The following is a 17,274-nucleotide window of genomic DNA, read 5'->3' on the forward strand; positions in this document are numbered from 1 at the left end:
ACGTGCATCTCCTTGGCCCTAAACACATGCAGCCATTGCAGTGTTTCTGTCCTGAACCTAAGAAGAAAAGCAGGTGGTCACCAATATGCTGGGGGTAAAAAGTCACTAGGAAGGCTTTTCGACTTTCCTCAAAAATGAAGTGACCCTTTAGCTTTTGGATTAAGCTTTGCTCTCTTCCTGTGTTCCTCTTTTAAAACCTGTGTGTTCTTTAGTGTGCATAAGAGTTTGTCTCGGGACCGGTGAGAGCCTTGGGTGAGAGGTGGGTGGAGGGGCAGAAAGAAACCAGCCTCCGTGTGGCCGACTCTGCCAGACACTGCAGTACCCCGTGAGCTCACTGCCCCCACTGTAAGGAAAAGCAGACGGCATCAGAGAACATAAATAACTGCCCACAGCCACACAGATAGTCACCACTGGAGCCAGGATTCCGACTCAGAGCTAACCAATGTCGAAGTCTGTTTTCTTTTCTACCCCCAAATCATATCCCGAATGGATACTGAAAAATGACTTGGAAAAGGCAGGTCCGGGAACCCTCAGAGAAGTTCAGCTGTAGGTCATTTCACCCATGGTCAGTTTGGTAAGGGGGGTGGAGGGCTGGGCAGCCCCTCCCTGTATTAGGACCCCTCAGGACACAGCCCGGCAGTCCCATCCTCCTACACACTCATCCCATGAACTCACCCCCAGGGCTGCAGCAGGATGTAGCATGTCAGCCCCATGGAGCCCTTCCTCTGTGCTGTGGGCCTCTCCCACACATGTGAGCTGTGTCATAAACATCTGCCTCCTACCCTAGCCCCGGTTTTTACCGAGATCCTGGAGACATCACCTTCCACCAGGCCTGCCTCTCAGACCCTCTGGTTCTGACAGACGGAGAGAGTCTATACCCACTCTCCATGTCTGATCCTCCCCAATTCTCCTAGGTCCTGAGCAATGAGAAGACCCTGACCCTCAAAGCCGTCCGCCAGGAGGATGCTGGGAAGTATGTGTGCCGAGCAGTGGTGCCCCGGGTGGGAGCCGGGGAGCGAGAGGTGACCCTGACTGTCAATGGTAAGATCCCCACTCGTGCTGGGGCAGGGGGTGGGAGGGAGGGAGTGGAGAGGGACCCGAGGCGTGTTGGCCCCAAGCAGTGCCCTAAAAGGCTGTCATTAGTTCAGGGTCTTGCCACCACCTCCAACTATAGGCGCATAGCCATGATGTCCACCTTGTCAAGTTCTGTCAGAGCCCAGGCCTAACATGAAAAAGGACCTGGATAGCTTTCTGGTCACCTCCCTCCTTTGTTATCTTCCAAAGAGTCTCAGCCCTAAGAGTGGCCGCTAATAAATTTTGTCCTGGCCAGGAAAAAGGGTCAAAGGGTCACTGGGCAACCAAAGGCATATCCACACTTTGACCTTGACCTTGAACCTGGTGGGAATTTAAGGACGCATCTCTGGACTCCTGATCAGGCTCTTCCCATTACATGAGAGCCACTCAACCAGGAAGACCTGTCACTGTCGTCACAAGACCAAGAGTTCAGGGAATCTGTTGCAGGGGGTGTAGGGGGAGATGTCTTATTACATATAATAAAAATCATTACAGCAGGAGAATGTTTTCATAACTCTTCAAGAACAGTGTGAGCTACTAGATAACGATTACATGAAGCATTTAGGAGTTGGGGCTGAGACCAGGCCTGGCTGATGAGATGTAGAAGGTTGCAAAGAAGTTGGGACCCACCTCAGGTCGGACCCACCTCAGGTCAGACCCAAGATGTGATAAGTGCCTGGGTCTCGGTTGGTACCCAAAGTGCTGGTTTGAGAGGGTGAGAAACACTAAGGCCAGGTCCCCCTGCCACTTCCAGACCTCCTCACTCGGCTGGATTTCTGGTTTCCCACCTCACATCTGTCATGCCCATGGCCTTTTGCAAGCCTTGTTCCCACTACAGTAGGCCAGGGCCCTGGGAAGGGGCTGAGCCACGTTCTAGAAATGTGCCCGGTTGGCTTCATCTCAATCCAAGAAAGCATCCCCTGACAGCCTTACCTATGCTCCCCCTTTGCTAGGAAACTAAGCCGCATGGGGCTCCCTCGACCATTCCCCTCTGCTGTCCCCATTAACCACCCCCCTCCCTCCATCTATTTCCTTTCCTGTCCTCTCTGCAAGGGTTGTGGCAGCTCCAGAATGGGAATTAGCTACCCAGACCCTGGAGTGCTCACAGTCACCTGTCCTGGGCAGAACCCTGACTCAGGAGCCCTCCTGCCTTTCCTGTGTGTCCCTAGGATGCCACCAATAAATTGGCACTGCAGGGCTAAAAATAACAGCATCTGATCGTGACTCTGTATATCCATGGCAACACAGACTGCAGCCTTTTCCTGCCGCTCTGGTGTCTGACACTCAGCTCAGGTGCCAGGCCCTGGTGAAATCTTGGCCTCCCCTGCTGCCAGCTCTGGAAGGGCACTGGGCAGTGCTGGCCCGTGACTGAGGTGGCTCCGGTCCACTCGCCCCATGACCAGCTGGGCTGGGAACCCTCAGACTCACACGTGGCCTCCAGGGTCCCTAAACCTAAAGCTTTTAAATGAGCATCCTCATTTCTAGAGAAATTAGGGCAGATAAAAGAGGGACTGACATGCCATTGTCACTCTAGACATTCAGGCATTTCCCAGAAGAGATTTGAAGTAGATTCTGAAGGAGGGGATGCACATCTCTGAGGGATGTTTCTCCTGGATGGGACGCTGCAGCCTCTGCCTGGGGTTTAATCTGCTTCCTCCAGGGTCTGGCTTTCCATCTGCCTCTTCTGCCTTCAGTCCTCCCATACAAGCCCCCCAGGTTGCCAGGAGGAGAAACGCCCAAGGGATGGGAGCGAAGCAAGGAAGCCCTTTGTTTCTGCTGAACCAAGGTCATCTCTCCCTGAGGCAGAGGGATGGATTAAGTGGCCCAGGGAGAGGAACCTGCCAGTCTTCTTGGTGGGGACTGGAGAACAGGTGGAGGGACAGTGCAGCCTTCTGCAAAAAGACCTAGACTGAGCTGAGGGATCTAACCTTCTGGAAGGATCTAGAATGATGGGGTTCTCATCAGAACAAATCCCAGCCGGTGGGGACTGCTGGCCATTGCCCTGTGGGGGATCGATCGATCAGTGGGCACTGATGTTGGCTGCCGTGGCTCACTCCCAGATCTGCGGGAAGATGAACAGCTTTCCTGCTGCTCCCTGACCCCTTCAACCCCATCTCTCCTGAGGAACCCTGCCCCCCAGACAATTCCTAGCTCCTGGGAAGTGCAGGGAAAAGGTATTATGGTTTCATCACTTTCAGCGCAGTAGTAAAACAAAGCCACATCGAGTTCCTAAAACGCCCAGCCCTCCTGCCTTTTGGGCACAGGCTTCTTGGCGCTAAGGGCTCAGCCCACTCACAAAGCCGGCTGAGTGTGGAAGCCCTTATCTCAAGGGTCCCCCGGAACTGCCTCACCCAGCTCCAAGCCGTTTGCATCCTGAACTTAATGGAAGCTACCTGAGTGTCTCCCGGCAGCTTTTTTCCCCTTGGCTGAGAGCTACTCATAGAAACGCAAATCTGGTTTAATTAAGGCAGCTAATAAACAGCAATTATGTTTGCAGGGATTTTTGGTTTGTTCCTAGCATAATTTTGCTGGTCCTGTATCCCTTTCTCTGCCTCTCTTTCTTGTTTCCTGCCACCTTAGCTTCAGGCTTTACAGCGGGGACTGGGAACGGGGCATGGGGGCTTCCACACCTTCACCCAGTGCTTCAACTGCCCACCCAGCCAGAAAGCTGGCTGTGCAAATGGCTGAACTAGCCACTCTTCCGTCCCCTTTTCACTGCCCGGTGGGCATCACGTAGAAAAGAGAAAAAGCAAATAAAAGGCAGACTAGACAAGAAGCACAGCTGGACTTCAGGTGGACTTGCTAGCCTGTTTAATGCGCTAACTGAGACGGGTACATCTCAGTACATCTCAGGAGCCTGACACGTCACACACACACACACACACACACACACACACACACACACACACACACACACAAACACACGCATGCACGCGCGCGCGCGCGATCGAAAAATGTTGGGGTCAGCTTTGGAGCCGTAATCTCTCTCACCCAGGCCATCTGGGATCTCCCGAGACACGTGTTCTCGAGATGAAGGCTGTAAACGTGCCCCGTGCATTCCGCCTGCTCAGGGTGATTCCCGCACTGGTGGAGTAACGTCACACACGTTTCTCTTCCTCCCTGGGTGCTCCGCCGGCCTGGCCCAGGATACCTGGTTTGTTAGGCAAGCACGCCCTCTACTGGATATCCGAGAAAATGGCTTGAGCTGGAACAGCAGGCTAAAGCCGAGGTGCCATCAGTTAGTGCCTCATCCCTTCCTCCCTGACAGCTCTCCCACCCGCTTCTCAGGTTGGCCACCTCCTTCATAAAGCGTTCCCTATCCACCAGGCTACACTAGCTTCTCTCCTCTGAAGTCATTTAGCACTTCACCTGTACGCTTCTGTGGTCCCAACACTCTCCACGTTTTATCCCAGTTTTTTAAGTTGTGGGGAAAGGGAAAAACATCCACCAGTCCCTCCTCTGGTTCCTTTGGCTGGTGGAAGAATCGAATCAACATACGACAAATGAACAAGAGAAAATAACCAAATTTAGTTACATACGTACATATGGGGACTCCACATACACGCAAGAGGGACAGAAAGTTAAAACGAAGTGTTTACGGCATTCTGAGCTAAAGCACCTTGGGGCTTCGGAGGGGAGGAAGGTCACTGCAGTACAATAAGATGTTCAGTAATTAGTAGTTTGCCCTGCCGAATAGATAGGTCAAAAAAGGTTATCTCTGATCGTCTCTCATTATAGGCAAGGCCCCTAATTTAAATTCTTGTAGGTAGTTAAGGGGGGCAGAGGTTTCTTTTGGGCCCACAGGGTCTCCATTGCCCTTAGCTCAAAATAATCCACATATCACAGAAGCACATGTTGCGCTGACTCATTCTGAACCCCTACTATGTCTTCCGGGCATTCTGACTTAGAAGCATCCACTCATGATCTCTGAAAGGTTCATGACTGATGCCTAATTTATCTTTGAGTCCCCCACCTTGCACTTCTCCTTGTACACACAGCCTTTAGGAGATGTCTGCTGAATGATTAAAGTAATGAATAAACTTCTGAAGCCCTCCCACAAGGGGCCCGGTCAGGGACATACTCTTATTGAATCCCTGATGTAATGTTGTCTCCCCAACAGGACCCCCCATCATCTCCAGCACCCAGACCCAGCACGCCCTCCACGGAGAGAAGGGCCAGATCAAGTGCTTCATCCGGAGCACACCGCCGCCTGACCGAATAGTGAGTGCTCCAGGGAGGGGACAGGAGGAGTCGGGGGCCCTGCAGCAAGCTTAGCGCCCAGCCTCCGCCCACTTCCGGGAAGTCAGTGCACGCCTTTGCGCTTCCTCTCTGTGGGGACAGCATTCCCACCTTGCTCCCTTGGAAAGGCATCATGAAGACAAACATCACAGGCAGTTTCCGGTCTCAGAGCAGGCCGTACTCCTTGGGCCCATCTGCAAGTGTATTTAATGGCTCTCTGCCACAGAGCTGGGCGCCAACATTGATGGTTCTAGTGGAACTCTGCATCCTAGGAGCAGAGAGGCAAGTGAGGGGAGCAGAAGGAAAAGAGACACAATTTCCTCCCTTTCTTGGGTTCAAGGCCAGTCTTTGGCAAAATCCTACGCCGAGTGCAGTTTATAGTGGGCAAATCCCTTTCTGCGCCTCCCAGAGCCCTTCTCCATTGGCCTCTACTGCCTGTGGTCCATGGACAATGAATGCTGCCCCATTTATCAAATTTTCCCCTCATAAAAGTGCCGCTCCATTCTCCCTCCTTTGTCTCTGTAGCGCAGCTAAGGCAACCTGCGTGATGCACACTTAGCCCTCCTGGGTATTTGCTTTGGTGAAAGGGAGCGTCTTCTGCCCCAGTCCACCTGAAACTGATGGAAGCATAGGCATAAAAACCAAGAAAGGTGAACATTTTACAGCTCTGGGTGGGGGCAGATATTATTTTTGTAAGCCCCAGTGCCTAGGACAGTCCTACCTGAAGACTGCCCCGGGCCAACTCTGCAGGGCGCTTCTGCGTTTTATGATCCAGCAGTGGTGTGGAGGGTGCACATGGCGCTGGGATGCCCAAACTCAGGTGCCATTCTGTACATGAGATATTATTAGAGCGTTATTGCTGTTACACACTTTCTCAGGCATTCACTTCATTCACTGTCTGAAGGAGCCACACAAAAATTGCAAGAATTCACGCATAGAACTAAGACCTACACCTCTGCATTCCCTTCACTCTTTATTTTTTAATTATAAATGCAACACATGCCCATTGTGGAACAGCCTGCTCACTCTTGAGCATAGTCACACAATCTTTCTCTTCACGGATAGCTAACTCTAGGCCCGCGTTTCTCACCTGGGTGATTTTTGACCCCCAGGGGACATTTGGCATTGTCTGGAGACATTTTTGGTTGTCACAACTGGAGGGAGACTACCAGCTCTAGTAAGTAAAGGCCAGGATGCTGCTACACATCCTACACTGTTCAAGGTAGCCCCTGCTCCAAACAAGAACGTCAACAGTGCCGAGTTGAGAAGCCACTCTCAGCTCTGTGCCGTCCAAGCACGGACCTATGTGCAAGGCCGCATTCTCACACTGTGAGCAAACAGGGTGCGCGAGGGGCCTGCCGTGCACGTAAAGCGACTCTGGGAAAAATTAAACTAAGATAGATAAGATGATCACAAACACAACTCTCAGAATACTTTTGTACAGACAGACATAAAAGTAACAAAACTAGACTCAGCCACTCTGGGAGCTGGTACTTCTGCCTCCACTGGCCAGGCGGAGGATGCTGGCGGGAGCGTCTGGAGGGAGGGGCTCTGATTGCTGCTGCTGCAGAGCCCCCTGACTGCCTGGAAAGGGGTTCCAGTGCAGATCCACATAAGGCCCCCTTCTCGGTGGAAATGCCCTCCCAAGTGGCCCGACCTCTGTGCGTGTGTACATGCGTGCATATGTTTGTGGTGTGGTGTATGTACCTGCACGTACACATGTTGGTGTTTGAGTGGTGTGGCATGTGCATGTATTGTGACGTGTGCACACATTTGTGGTATATTGGGATGTGTGTGTACATGTGTTTATGTTGTGTGTACATGTGTACCTGTATGTAAACAGGTGGCTGCTATGTGTATGGTGTGTGCACGTGTTTGTGGTGTGTGTTGAGGTGTGTGTACACATTGTGGTATGGTGTATGCGTGAGTCGTAATGTGTGTTTATGTGTGTGGTATGTGTGTGGTATGTGTGCGTGCTTGTGATATGTTGGGGTGTGTACACACGTGTACACATGTTGGCGCTGTGTGTGTGGTGTGTGCATACATTTGTGATGTGTGTTGGGGTGTGCGTGAACCTGTGTGTACACGTGCCGGTGCCGGTGGCAGGGAGCATGCATGTGAGCCTGGTAGTGTCAGTCCTGGAGCAGGAGGCGGCACAGTGGTCTCAGTGTGGGTGGCCACGGTGGGGTCTCCTCCTAATTTTGGCCCCCTGGACAGGCCTGGTCATGGAAGGAAAATGTGCTGGAGTCGGGGACGTCAGGGCGCTACACAGTGGAGACTGTCAGCACGGAGGAGGGTGTCATCTCTACCCTGACCATCAGCAACATCGTGCGGGCCGATTTCCAGACCATCTACAACTGCACCGCCTGGAACAGCTTCGGCTCTGACACGGAGATCATCCGGCTCAAGGAGCAAGGTGGGGGCCAGGGGATGGTGGGATCAGCAGGCCCCCCTCTCTGCCTAGGGCAGGATTCCAAGCAATATCTTCCAGGTTCCTGAGGGGACAGAGTGCCTAGCAGAGGTTACAAGTGGGTTGGGGCCCGAGACCAAGTCATAGTGCTCCTGCTCACTTGCCACGCAGCCTCGGGCAGGTCAGTGGAAGTGGCCCTCCTTGGCCCAGCTCCTCCAGAGGCAAGAGCCACTAGCTTGCACCAGGAAGCGAGAGGGGAAGGAAGCTGCCCAGGGAGGTTGTCCTTCAAGGTGACGTTTCAGGAAAAGGTGACTACAAAAGTGAGCCAAACTGATTGCCAAGATGAGCCGCCAGCACCTCCTAAAGGCCCTGGCTTGTGTCTACTTGACATGTCCCTGGGGGGGCCCTTGTCTGATGTCAAAATGCCCACAGTGGTGTGGGACGCAGTGATCCCCCAGGATGGCCATACACCTGTTAGGGAACCTGGCCCAGCCATTAACACAAGTCAGTCCAGGGACCCAAAAGTCCCCCAGAGGCACCCGAGCTGTGCTAAAGGGAAGCAACTGAGCTGCCCCAACACCTGGTGTGTCGGGGGCTGGTTCCAGACCCTCTCCAGTTCCCCAGGAACATGGGAGAGACATGGACCACTGTGCTCCAAAGAAGCTAGCCAGGGAGTAGCTCTAAGCAGAAGGGCTCAGAGGAGGGGACAGTAAGGGTGCGAGAAGGAGGCGGTGGGAGCAGGAAGGCTCACCCCACGGTGATCCCGGGTGCAGACTGTCCAGCTCCTGGTCACGAGCTCCAGTCTCTGCTTGAAGGTCGCGAATAGACCAGAGGGCAGGGAATCTGGGACGGGCATGGGGGGGGATCCAGAGAAGCTCGGGACACCAGCAGCACACCGGGTCCTAAGATGGGCTACGGACCTTGCCCCTTTGACCGGGCAGTCCAGGGGGCCTCAGCCCTGGCACTCTCTGACCCCTCTAAGATGAAGACCACCCACAGGCTGTCATGCCTTGGCAAGTGGCTCTGAGCCAAGAGGATGGTCCCAGCTGAGCCCCTTGGGCCTCAGGGCCTTGGGGCTTCCCTGTGGATCACAGTGTCTCCCAACACCTCTTCCCTAATACGTGCTGCTTTGCATAATGCTTTGCACATAATTTGCATAACGTCATCCACACATCATCCCAAACCTCCAGCCCCTGTTGCTTATCCTCCATGTCCTCCCCTCAGTGCCCCCACCCCCCATGCCCTCCTCTTAGAGTCTCACCTGACCTCCCAGACCTGCCCCACCCCCAGCCTTGACCTCTCTCTCTGGTCCCTCCCTCCTGGGGTCTCTAAGTGTCTCCAAGTTCAGTTGGGCTAGCCCAGGTCTGTTGCGTGATCCCGAAGATGTGATTGAGGAGGGAGCCCCCTCACCCCAGCCCTCTCTAGGTGGCAGTCCCCCCAGTCCCACCCCACCCTGGCCAGCCAGGCCCTGGCTGTGGACGCTTGCTTTATTTCCAAACAGGTTCGGAAATGAAGTCGGGAGCCGGGCTGGAAGCAGGTACGGAAGGAGACATAAGAATTCCCCGGGATGGGGGGAAGGGACCTCTGGGCTAGTGGGGGAGGGAACCCCAAAAGGAGTAGGGAGGCCTGTGCCGGCCTCTAACGTCATGCCCTCCCCCATCTCCAGGGTTCAGTGCAGTCAGAGCAGCAGGGAGAGGGGGGCCCAGCCAGCGCGGGTCTAGTAACCCCAGAGACCGGTCTCCTACCTCACTGCCACCAGAGCCCACAGGCTCCTTGCAGCCAGGGACACTGACTTTTCTTCCTCCTACTCCATTCCTTGCATCCTTTCCCTTCAGAAATCCTGGCTCCTCTCATCTGGGGACAGCTCCCCACCACCCTGCCCCCCTCCATTTCCACACTCTCCCTGACTCTTCCAGCTTCTCAACATCGTCACCAGCATGGCCACGGCTTCCCTGGGTGCCAGGGCCTCCAGGTGCTGCTGTAGCCTGCATAATCCACACTAATCCGTGCTTTCTCACCGCTGCTTCCTCCTCCGCTCCTGCAGTACCCCACAGTACTACCATCCCACCACCAGGCCAAGGCCGCTGGCAGTGCCTCCCTCCGCAGGCACCTGGCGGCGGAGTGGTCATCAGGCTCCCTGGGTTGAGCCGTTCTACTTCGGGCCCTCACAGGAGACAGCGGCCACCAACCTCCAAGCAGAAACCCAGAAAAGAGAATGAGGACATTGCAAACCTGACTGATCAAGGCTGATCAAGGCCATGCTGAAGACATGGGGTCCTCTGCCCTAGTTCTCCCTCCACACTGGCCCCGAAGGAGCCGGTTCCTTCAGCAAGCTCCAGTCAGGGCACCGACAAGCTCACGGAGGCAGCAGTTGTCAGCCTTCGGCTCTATTCTCCCTGAGGCCCCTGAGCGCCCCTCCTGGTGCCGGGATGGTATCTCCTGCCTGTCTCCATCGCACATGTGTCTGTTCAGCTCATCCAGAGGTCCCTGACCCCTTCTTTGTGGCTGAGACTCCTCATGCCCAGCGCACCTCCTTGGATGGAGAGGAGGCTGGGTAGCCCTTTCTCCAGTCCCTCTCTAGGGGGTGCTCTGTCCAGAGAGGGACAGCCAGCACAGGCAGCCCAGGCCAGACCTCAGGAAGGCAGGCGAAGAGGGAATGCCATCCCATGGGTCCCTCTGCCCCCATCAGACCCTCTCCCCCTGCCCTTGCCCGCCTGCCCAGGGACAGTTCTCCAGATAAGATGGAGCCCCCCAGCTGTTAACAACGCAAGAACATGTGGACTCACAGAATGCCAGAGGCAGATGGTACTTGAGATACTGCTTCCCTGGTTCTCTAGTTTTACAAATGAGACCCTGAGGCCCAGAAAGCTTCAGGAACCTTCCACGGTCATCCTCTAGGTCTGAGCTCAGCTGAGACAAGACCAAGGTTTTCCAAGGAAACTTACTAGAAATCTGAGGAGAAACTAAATCAAACCCAAATTAATGAAATTCAAAAGCATAGCGCCAATGAGCTTCCAAAGCAGTTTTCTTTTCCTGATGGAATTAAAATCTGGAGACAGAATCATCTCTTTGTCAAAGCAAGGTCACCGAGGTTGAGTCGCTAGATTCCTGACTCTTACGACCAACCCAAGCACTTCCCATTTTCAGTCTCTGAATGTTTGCCTCACCCACCTCCTTTCTGCCCCCTCCCCTGCCACTCTGACAGTGAAGGTAACGAATGAGCTGATGTGCAAGTCCCAGGGTAACGAATGAGCTGGTGTGCAAGGAATGCATGGGAAAAACCACCATCACTGCCAACCGACAGTCACCTGCTCCTTCTGGGAGGAGGGGACCCACATGTTCACCCAATGGCATCTCCGAGGCCAGGGGCGAGGTTTTCTTCTTCTCTTTAAAGACAACAATGAGGATGTGGTTCCATAGTGTAGGAGTTAGCACGACCGCTTTACACGCAGGAGATCCTGGGTTCACGCCCCAGTGGAGCCATGATCCATGGTCTACGGCCATGCCACCCTGAACAAGCCTGATGTCTGATCTCGGAAGCTAAGCAGGGTCCTAGGAAGACCAGGTTCTGTAGGCATAAGTAATAAAAAAGGAAGGAAGGAAGGGAGGGAGGGAGGGAGGAAGGAAGAGAGAGAGAGAGAGAGAGAGAGAGAGAGAGAACAAGAGAGAGAGACAGAGAGAGAGAGAGACAGAGAGAGAGAAAGAAAGAAAGAAAGAGAGAGAGAGAGAGAGAGAGAGAGAGAGAGAGAGAGAGAAAGAGAGAGAGAGAGAGAGAGAGAGACAAAGAAAGAAAGAAAGAAAGAAAGAAAGAAAGAAAGAAAGAAAGAAAGAAAGAAAGAAAGAAAGAAAGAGAGAGACAACAAGAGGCTAAGCCACCTCATCCACACTGAGGATGGGCGGGAGGGCAGCCCAGCTCTACAAGGAATTTCCCTCCCTTTTAGGGCTTAGATCTGCTACAGTCCTCCTTCCTATCTAGAAACAGGAGCAGAGACTGAATAGGACCAGGTGCCAGGCTCAGTTCACAAGCCTTTACCTGCACTAACTCATCTAAACTCCATCCCATCACCCTGGGTAGGCACCATCATCCCATTTTAGAGATAAAAAAGGCAAAGTAAGTTGCTCAGAAGAAGTGATGGAGTATGGGCTGTACAGAGTGTGGGAGATTTGAAGGGTGCTGTGCGAAACAGTGGACGGAGCCGGGCAGGATTGGGGTGGGGGTCGGAGGGAAGACGAGAGGAAACCTGGATTTGTCCTAGCTCTACTGCAGCTGTATGTCCTTAACCAAGTCACCTGACTTCTCTGAACCTTGGTGTTTTCACCCAAAAATGGACTCAGCGGGTCCGAAGGTCTCTGTGCCCCAGCATTCTCTAGTTCCATTCTAAATGGACGATTCGGGGCCCAAAATCATGTGCTCGGGCCCCATATACAGCCACGGAAGGGCCAAGACTGTCTGGAAGAGCACCCCCCAACCCCAACATCACCCTCCCTATCCCCATCTCTGCTGGGCTAGGGCAGGCACAGACCACAGAAACTCAGCAGGGAGCGAGGCTTTGCCTAGCTGCAGTTCCGGGTTCCTCTCCAGGAAGAGTGCCAGGATCCCCAGAGTACTGGCTTTGGAGGGGAAGGAGCCAAATTAGGGTGGGGGGGTGCGTCAAGGAAAAGGAGCATTTCTCCTTAAAGGCACGGGGTCCTGTGATCCTGCTCCCCTGGCCCCTGAGACTTGGGCTTCTGGCATTTACACTCTCTGATGCCCAGCGGGCCCTGAGGGGAAGCTGCTTCAAACCTGAGAACTCTAAAAGCTGATTATCCATGTCCAGCTTCTTGCCCTGGGAAAGGGAAGAGAAGGAAAGCAGAAACCAGACAAGGGCAGTGACCACAGTCATTTTTCAAAGAAATGCCAGAACTTAATGACTCTCCAGCTATTGCATGACAGAATATTCCCGGTTTAATACCCAACAGAGCTAAATTGTGCCCAGCCTTGCTTCTCATCTCCCGAGTCCCCTCCCTCACCCTCCCCTCCCATGTCTGCTTGCCCCCCTCTCCCACCACCATTGCTTCAGGTTCTTCCCTAAACCCTCCCTCCCTCTCCCCTCCCCCCGTGTTCCACCTGAGCTGACCCTGTTGGATTCTGCCTGTGCCTTCTCACCCCACCGCCAGCGCCACGGGCACTTCCCAGAGGAGCCTGTGTACCGTGCTCTGGCTCCAGCTTGGCAGGGGCTGCACCTGGAGGAACTGGGTGAGGCCCTGGGGGAGAGTGGGCTGTCGGGCCCCTCGTCAGCTGTGCCTGCTTCTCTCCCACAGAGTCTGTGCCGATGGCCGTCATCATCGGGGTGGCCGTAGGAGCTGGCGTGGCTTTCCTCGTCCTCATGGCAACCATTGTGGCCTTCTGCTGTGCCCGCTCCCAGAGAAGTACGGGGGTGGGGGGGAGACCCGGGATCTCAGGGAGGGGGACAGAGAAAAAGGCCAGGCTTAGGCTGCCCCGGAGAGCAAGTAGGCATGAGTGCAGGGAGCAGGGGCCCTGACGATGCTGTGAGCCTCGGGGCCGGGGTGGGGGTCATATGCATCTCTGCATGTGCAGTGCTTTGCGGGTGTCTGGCACACAGTGGGCACTCCAATGAGAGTGAACTGGATGAAAGTGAACTTCACCCGACAGGGCAGTCAGCCAGCACTCTGGATCGAACACATGTAGCCATACGGAACTCTAGAAATCGGGGAGGGAAGGGTCCATCTTTGCCCTCCAAGATCCGCCAGGCTAACCAGAAAAGCAGGTTACCTATACATGCAGAGAAAAAAAAAAAAAAGCATTCAAGGAATCACTGTGCAGACTTTCAAAGGTCTTTAGTCATTAGCAATAAAATCATGGTGTTCGTGCACCCTCGAAGATCGTGTATGTCTGGAGTTTCCATCCTGGGCATAATGCTGACGTTGTACTCACGGACACATGAAACGGGATGGCAGAGCAGAGGTGAAAACAATGGAGGCACAGTCCTCCAGTCCCCCCTCTCCTACCACGCGAGCTTGGACAGGCCACGACTGTTCCCAGCCTGAGTGTCCTCATGTGTAATAGTGAGGGGTTGGATGATGTGACTTATGTGACCCCACCCAGTTCTAATATTCTGTGAGGGTAAGGTGCAAAATGAATAATCAGAGTAAGCCCGCTCCCTCCACCATGCGGCAGCCTTCAGGTAGGGAAAGAAAGCTGGGTCTTCCGCTTAAGTCTCTTCCACTCCAAGCCTTGGCTGTCTTGACTGCCCCCAATCATGTGGTCTCAGGACCTCCCTCAGCACCCTCTCAGTAGAAATCATGCGGAAGCAGATTTTCACCAGGATTTTCCAACAGCTCTCCAACTATAGATTGGCTGCCTCCTCTGGAAGTTTTAAAGTCTCCGTAATGGAAGCACTGACACAGTAGCTGGGATGGAAACTCCAGGCATACGCGATCTTCCAGAGTGCACAAACGCCCCGCCACATGTCAGGGATGTTTCTGCTTTGGGCAGTTGGTTGAACATTAAGGTCCCAAGAGTCAGATTTATGATTCTCTAAACGGAGAGATCAGAGCCTGGTACAGTAGGTCAGAGAAGACTTCTAGAAGGAGGTGAGAACTTAGTAGGATGAAAGGATCTAGCTCTATAAGGTGGACAAATGAATAGAGACAACACCTTGAGCCACGGGAGCGGCAGTGACAGGCTGAGATGCATGTGACTAAGAGCTAACAGAGAAAGAGCTCTGAGGCCCTAACAGCCCTCAGCACATGCAGACAGGTGTTCTGAGTGGGCAGGGGGTAGAGAAGCTGCTGAGTTCAGGGGCTGGAGGGTAAACTCTGGAGGGCGACAGGGGTGGCAGGGGCTTGACTACTCAGGCCCTAATGCTTGAGGATGCCGACTGAATTGGTCATCTACACTTTCCTATTTTATGTCCAGATCTCAAAGGTGTTGTGTCAGCCAAGAATGATATCCGAGTGGAGATTGTCCACAAGGAGCCTGCCTCTGGCCGGGAGGCCGAGGAACACCCCACCATCAAGCAGCTGATGGTGAGAATGCTAACTTACCCCCACCCACCCCGACCTCTGTGCCCTGAAAGTCCTGGACTGGAGGCCTCCTGAAGCCCTAGACACGTCCGTGAAGCAGAGCATCAGTCAAGATGTGCCCTTCCCCCTATGAGAGGCCAGGTCAACCGAGAATGATCCTGTGCCTGTTATACTGCACTTGGCGTTCTAGGAGACTCAAAGACATCTAAGATGCAATCCCAGCTTTCAGGGAACCTGCCCGTTCAGTAGAGAGAGAAGACATGCATAAATAGCCGTAATGTGTTGTTATATAACATATAATTCTACATACATACACACATAGATAACACAGACACTCAGCACAAGCCCTGCCCTGCTACCCCCCAAAAAGTCTACGAGAGGAATAGATTCCTATTCCAGAAATGGCTTGCTTGCTGTAAGCAAACTCAACTTCTCCAGCAGCCCCAAGTCTGCTCTTCCTCTTTCTGACCCCCATTAATGAGCCATAACCCATCCAGCTGTCTAAACAGAATCCCGAAACACTGCTAGAAAATTCTTGTGCACACTCTGTCCTGGTGATGATACTCTGAAGGGGGAAAGAGCATGGGCTGCTCTGTGCCTCAGTCTCCTCATCTAAGAAAATGGGATGAAAGTAAGAGCACGCACGCCGCGGTGAGGGCTAGAGCCCGTGGAGCACAAGTGCTCGAGAGATGTTTGCCGTTTGTGTTGCTCACAAATCACCTGTTTCCTTATCTTTCTCCTCTTAGATGTTGAGCAAGCTGCCTTATTCATCCCACGTCTCCAGAGCCTTCCAGTCCCTGGAAGGTGCTCACTAATGCTTATTACATTGAGCTGAGGTTTTCCTTGGCTGCTCTTTTTCTACCCGATTGATTTTGGGGGGTCCCCTCAATGCCACTTCAAAAGATTCTTCAAATGGGTGCCTTGCCTCTGCTCCACTGTTTCTCCATTAGCTCAGTTCTCCTTGTGGCTCCCTGGACAGTCACAGCAGCCTCCTAAGTGGTCTCACCATTCTGATTTTTCACCACTTTGCTCAGTCCCTCTCCAGAGTCCCACAAAAAGTCCCCTTCTAAAACATAACCTGCCCCTGTGACTATCCCACTGAAAATCCTCGATGGTTCCCCGTGTCTGCTGGAGAAAGTCCCAGACAAGTATGTTGTTAGGCTCTTCACGGCGCAGTGGCTGCCAACATTGCCAGCTCCACCTTCCTGCCAAATGCTTGGGGCCCTCTAGACACCCCCAAAGAATTGCAATTCCCAGGCTTCGTGTCTTCTAGACCTTGGAGGTTTTGCACAGGCTGTCTCTCTGCTTGTCGAATTGGTCACTTGAATTTCACATCCTCCTGTGAGAATCAGCTCAAATGTCATCTCCTCTATAATTTTCCAAGCTTGTCCCCCCACTGCTGGCAGAGCTATGCACTGTCCTGCTTTTCCCAAACGCTTTGCATGTGCCTCCTTTACAGCGTATTGCTCTAATTACATGTCAGTTCCCCCAATTATCCCAGAGTTCCCCAAGGGCAAAGGTCATGTTCTCGAATCTATGCATGTATATTTCCCTGGGGCTAACATAGAGCCTGACGCAGTAGAGCATTTAATCTTACATGGGAGGAGACTGCAGCCTAGACCTCAGAAGGAATGGATGTCTCTAGATGAGGTTCATCAAGCCTATATGGAAGTACCTGGCCTGTCCTTCATCCCAGATGGGACCTTGAATTTCCTCTCATTAAGACATTCTGGTTGCCTCAGACTGTCTCCACACCCCTCAGTCCAAACTCTCAGGAAAGGAGGGGAAGTCGCTCAGTAGTCAGTTAAGAGCAGGGAGGGGTAGGGGGAGGATAATTGAAGCAGAGGGACCTACTGAGGGCTCTGTGGCCAACCCTCCCCTCGGGGAGGCCGTCATTCCCCCACTCATTTCACACATCCGCTCCACCCCTCTACGGCCCCACGCCGAGGAGAGGCAGGCTTAAAAGCTGAATCCGGTGGGAAAGAAGAACTGCAAACCACATAGAGCCAGAGCATTTACTGGGAAATAAAAAACGCAGCACTGGTGAGGAGAGAACGAGGCGGAAGTCCTTTGGCTGATTCTGTGAGGCTCCAAAATGAGACCAGGAGAGTGAGTCACAAAGGAGAACATGAAAGCGCAAGGAGTGGGTGAGAACCTGGCCAAGATCATGTCATGTACAGAAATGACACATGGCAAGCAGCTATGTGCCACCAGATACCATCTCTGTGGTTATTAAGGTTGATTAATGTACTCGCTGTGTGCCAAGTATGCTTTATTTTTCACCTTAAGTCTATGATTTTCATTCTCAGAAACTTAGAGCGGTGCCACTTCATACATTCATCCAAAACAAACATAACATTTGTAACGGCCCTATTGTAGATCAGGCACTGCACTAAGCACTGGTGAATCGAAAAATTAATAAAACACAATTAAATATGATTCCGATCCCAAAAGCAGCTCGGTCAGTGACCACAATATCCGAGGCACTGTGCCAAGGTTGTTGGGGACCCAAAGAGAAACAAGAA

General features: G+C 53.2%; 1 protein-coding gene across 1 annotated transcript in view; it reads left to right on the plus strand.

The window, feature by feature from the left end:
- The window catches only part of KIRREL3 (kirre like nephrin family adhesion molecule 3), a 117,800-nt gene that overhangs the window by 98,764 nt on the left and 1,762 nt on the right, over window positions 1–17,274 (plus strand). The window contains exons 9-14 of the mRNA XM_011367215.2: window positions 915–1,041; window positions 5,195–5,295; window positions 7,531–7,729; window positions 9,225–9,260; window positions 13,025–13,132; window positions 14,643–14,752. Coding sequence (XP_011365517.2) covers window positions 915–1,041; window positions 5,195–5,295; window positions 7,531–7,729; window positions 9,225–9,260; window positions 13,025–13,132; window positions 14,643–14,752 — 681 coding nt within the window. The remainder of the gene's footprint in view (window positions 1–914; window positions 1,042–5,194; window positions 5,296–7,530; window positions 7,730–9,224; window positions 9,261–13,024; window positions 13,133–14,642; window positions 14,753–17,274) is intronic.

The sequence above is a fragment of the Pteropus vampyrus genome, unplaced genomic scaffold, assembly GCF_000151845.1.
Source record: "Pteropus vampyrus isolate Shadow unplaced genomic scaffold, Pvam_2.0 Scaffold130, whole genome shotgun sequence".
Classification (NCBI taxonomy): domain Eukaryota; kingdom Metazoa; phylum Chordata; class Mammalia; order Chiroptera; family Pteropodidae; genus Pteropus; species Pteropus vampyrus.